This window comes from Sinohyriopsis cumingii, unplaced genomic scaffold (assembly GCF_028554795.1).
Source record: "Sinohyriopsis cumingii isolate HCF-2022 unplaced genomic scaffold, ASM2855479v2 utg002017l, whole genome shotgun sequence".
In the NCBI taxonomy this organism is placed as follows: domain Eukaryota; kingdom Metazoa; phylum Mollusca; class Bivalvia; order Unionida; family Unionidae; genus Sinohyriopsis; species Sinohyriopsis cumingii.
Window position 1 is genome coordinate 1,922,243 of NW_028316105.1, and position 3,261 is coordinate 1,925,503.

Consider the following 3,261-nt stretch of genomic DNA (forward strand, 5'->3'; position numbering starts at 1 on the left):
AAATTGACTTATATTAGGTCGTACAGTGTAAAAATGTGGAAATAACTTAACCCAGGATTAGAAGGTGCTGCTTTGAGTGCAGTAAACTTAAACATGATATAATTTGTGTGTGTGCTTGCAGCGGATATGTGAAATTCAAGCGTCATGTAACCAGTAGGAGACTTACCATTATAAAGAGCATCAGCAGTGCTGTCTGGTTTTATTCCATTTAACCTCCACGTCAGAAGGCGCTGTGTTCCAGAGCTGCGCCCATGTACTTGAAATTTCCAGATGGTTATTGTAGCAGGTAACTGTACCTATAGCCAGAAATTGGATGTTATTCCAGCCGTGGCCTACTCGTTTCCAGCATCGGATGCCAGTAGGTGATTTGCAAAAGCATAATAAGTCTGGTAAGAGCTTGAGAATACATATGATGCTGACACAGAAACTTCACACTGGTTTCAGCTATTTCCTGTGCCTCACCCACTTCTCGTCCTCACACTATTGGTAGTTTTAAAAATGGAAATGCAGCTGATAATGCCAGGGGTCGGCAACCTACGATTTTAAGTGGCATGTGGAAGACCCCCCAAAAAGGTAATAAGTGTGAAAATTTTTTCAATGCAAGTGAAACCAACATACGTCAGCATAATGGCTGCTGCGTGCACTGGACGGTGCCATATCATTTTCTTAATATTTCTTGCATTAGCTAGGTGTCGCCACATGTCCGCTTTCACTGGCCAGCAGCAGGCTATATTAGTGTGGTGCCGAGGGATGCAGCTAACGTGTTAAACGTTAATAGTTTTATTGCTATTTCTTATGTTCTTGTATTAAATACAGTACCCCTAAAATGGTCGAAAAAAGGCAAAAACTTGATCAATGCCCATTTCAAGAAATTGGACAAAATAATATGGATTTATACAACAAAATGATCATGCTGTTTGTGCTTTCTGTTGTGAAAGTGTTATGTGTCATATGTCTAGTGTACAAAAACACTATGAAACCAAACATCAATCTAAGTTTAAAAGTGAAGCCATCAAAAGGGCTATTTCTGGTTTCAAAGAAACAAACTAATATTTTGAGTCAAGCAGTTGGAATGAAGAATAAACCTACTGAATGAAGTTAAATAATTTTTCAGTGTGTGGCTTTGAAAGGCAAACCTTTTACAGATGGAGAGTACATCAAAGAAACCAAATAAAGAAACTATATTGTCTCGGATTCGAGAAATACCAGCTTCTGCAAGATCAAATGAGGCGCATAACTGATTCGGCTGAAAAGTTAACAGTTAAACAAACGACTGGATTAAATCAAGCTATTGTATTTAGTGTCGTTCTTGATGAAAGCATTGACTTGAATGACTTGTCACTCCTAGCTGTAGTCGCACGATATTGTGATGTGATTAATCGTATTTATGAAGAGTTGTGTTGCTTGTTAGCTCTTCATGATACAGCCAAAGCAGAGGACATTCTGACTGCATTCATAAGCTATTTAAAAAATCAGAACATCGAGTTGAATAAATTATTCTGTGTAACAACAGATGGTGCTGCTGCAATGGTTGGCAAAAAGAAAGGATTTGTCACACTTCTTGAGAATCATGTTGGATGTCGACTATTAAACTTTCATTGCATTATACACCAGGAGAGTTTGTGTGCAAAGATCTCATCATTGGACTTGCACTCTGTGATGGCAACTGTTGTTAAGATAGCCAACTTTATAGTTTCCCGCTCTTCATTGATTCACAGGCAATTCAAGTCTCTTCTACATGAAATTGAGAGTGAATATGCAGATCTCCTGTTGTACAGCAATGTTCGCTGGCTTAGTCGAGGTAAAGTCTTGAATATATTCGTTTCTTGTCTGGAAGCAACTAAGGTGTTTCTTGATGAAAGAGAACAACATTTTCCGGAATTGAATGATGAGGACTGGCTGTTGAAACTGATGTTTCTGACAACCATAACGACACATTTAAATGAGTTGAACTTGCATTTACAAGGACAGGGTCAAACAGTACTCAAACTTTTTGTTTACTGGAAATGATTTGCGTTGAAACTGGGCATATTTTGCCGTGATATCAACACCAAAACAATCAAGTACTTCCCAAATGTGAAGGCTCATTCACATCGATTTACAATGAATATAGATGAGCTTCAGAAGGACATTGAAGCACTCAAAATGGAGTTTGCTAAACGAAGTCAAGACTTTCAAATTTATGGACCCATATTTTCATACCTCATCAAGCCTGACTTGCTTGATCTGACTACTACCTGATTAGATCTGGATCTATTTAGGTGGATGGATAATGACGATTTTGAAATGCAGCATGTTGAATTTAAGACATCAGAATTATGGACATAAAAATTTTCCGAATTGGGAAATCTCTGGAAGGAAACTGCTTAGAAAAGTCAGCTGCTATTCTCAACTGCTGGACATCCCTCCCTGAAGCATCCATCAGTTTCATTTGCTCTACTTTCAGCTTTTGTTTCAACTTGTGAACAGATTTTCTATCACATGAAAGCTGTTTTAAGTCCACAAAGAAGTCGCCTAACACCTGAACACTCAGAAGCCAGTGTGAAGCTGAAAGTGACCAAATATGTACCTGATATTGAACAATTAACCAAGAACATGCAAGGACAAAGCTCACATTAATTGAGATACAGATTAATTACATTGAATTGAAGTTTTTATTTTTAATTTTTTTAATTAAACATTGACATAATAAATTTAAGATGAAATTTATTTGTTTTAATAGTAGTTTCATATATAAGAGTACTTATATAATATATAAAAATATGGTAGAGCAGGTAGACTTATAGGAATATAGGTTGTTGGCACGCTGAATGAATTAGAAATCCTACTTTGGCACACTATTATCAAAAGGTTGCCGACCCCTGAATCATGATGCAACAACAGTAGCTGCATTAAAAGTATTACTTTCAGTATTATTTGTTTAGAGTTAACAGGCTCATACATTTTACATTCAACTTTACATTGATTTTGTTGCTTCAGTTTTGATTGATTAATTTGAAGTGTCTATTAAACTGAATCACTCATTTAATAATTCACTTTGTTCTCATATTTTGTTGTTTATTTTTTTTAATTATTTATTCATATAGTTAATTCTTCCTTGCTTTATTCATACACTTATTTTATATGGATACAAAAAGAAATGAAAATGCATCCACATTGGGATTCTTTAATTTATCAAATGTGGTTTATTTTAACAGCTATTTTCATATACAACAACACAAAATATATTACCAGTGTATATTCCACCATACACATTTTTAA

The 3,261-nt window shown here is 35.7% G+C and overlaps 1 protein-coding gene across 1 annotated transcript; it reads left to right on the forward strand.

Annotated features, from left to right (window-relative positions):
- The first annotated feature begins 270 nt into the window (after nt 1-270).
- On the forward strand, nt 271-2,619 carry LOC149771247 (general transcription factor II-I repeat domain-containing protein 2A-like). Its single transcript, XM_089948689.1, has 3 exons — nt 271-358; nt 1,412-1,980; nt 2,470-2,619. Exons 1-3 carry the CDS (start codon nt 271-273, stop codon nt 2,617-2,619), a joined length of 807 nt encoding a protein of 268 aa, XP_089804815.1.
- Nucleotides 2,620-3,261: the final 642 nt, after the last annotated feature.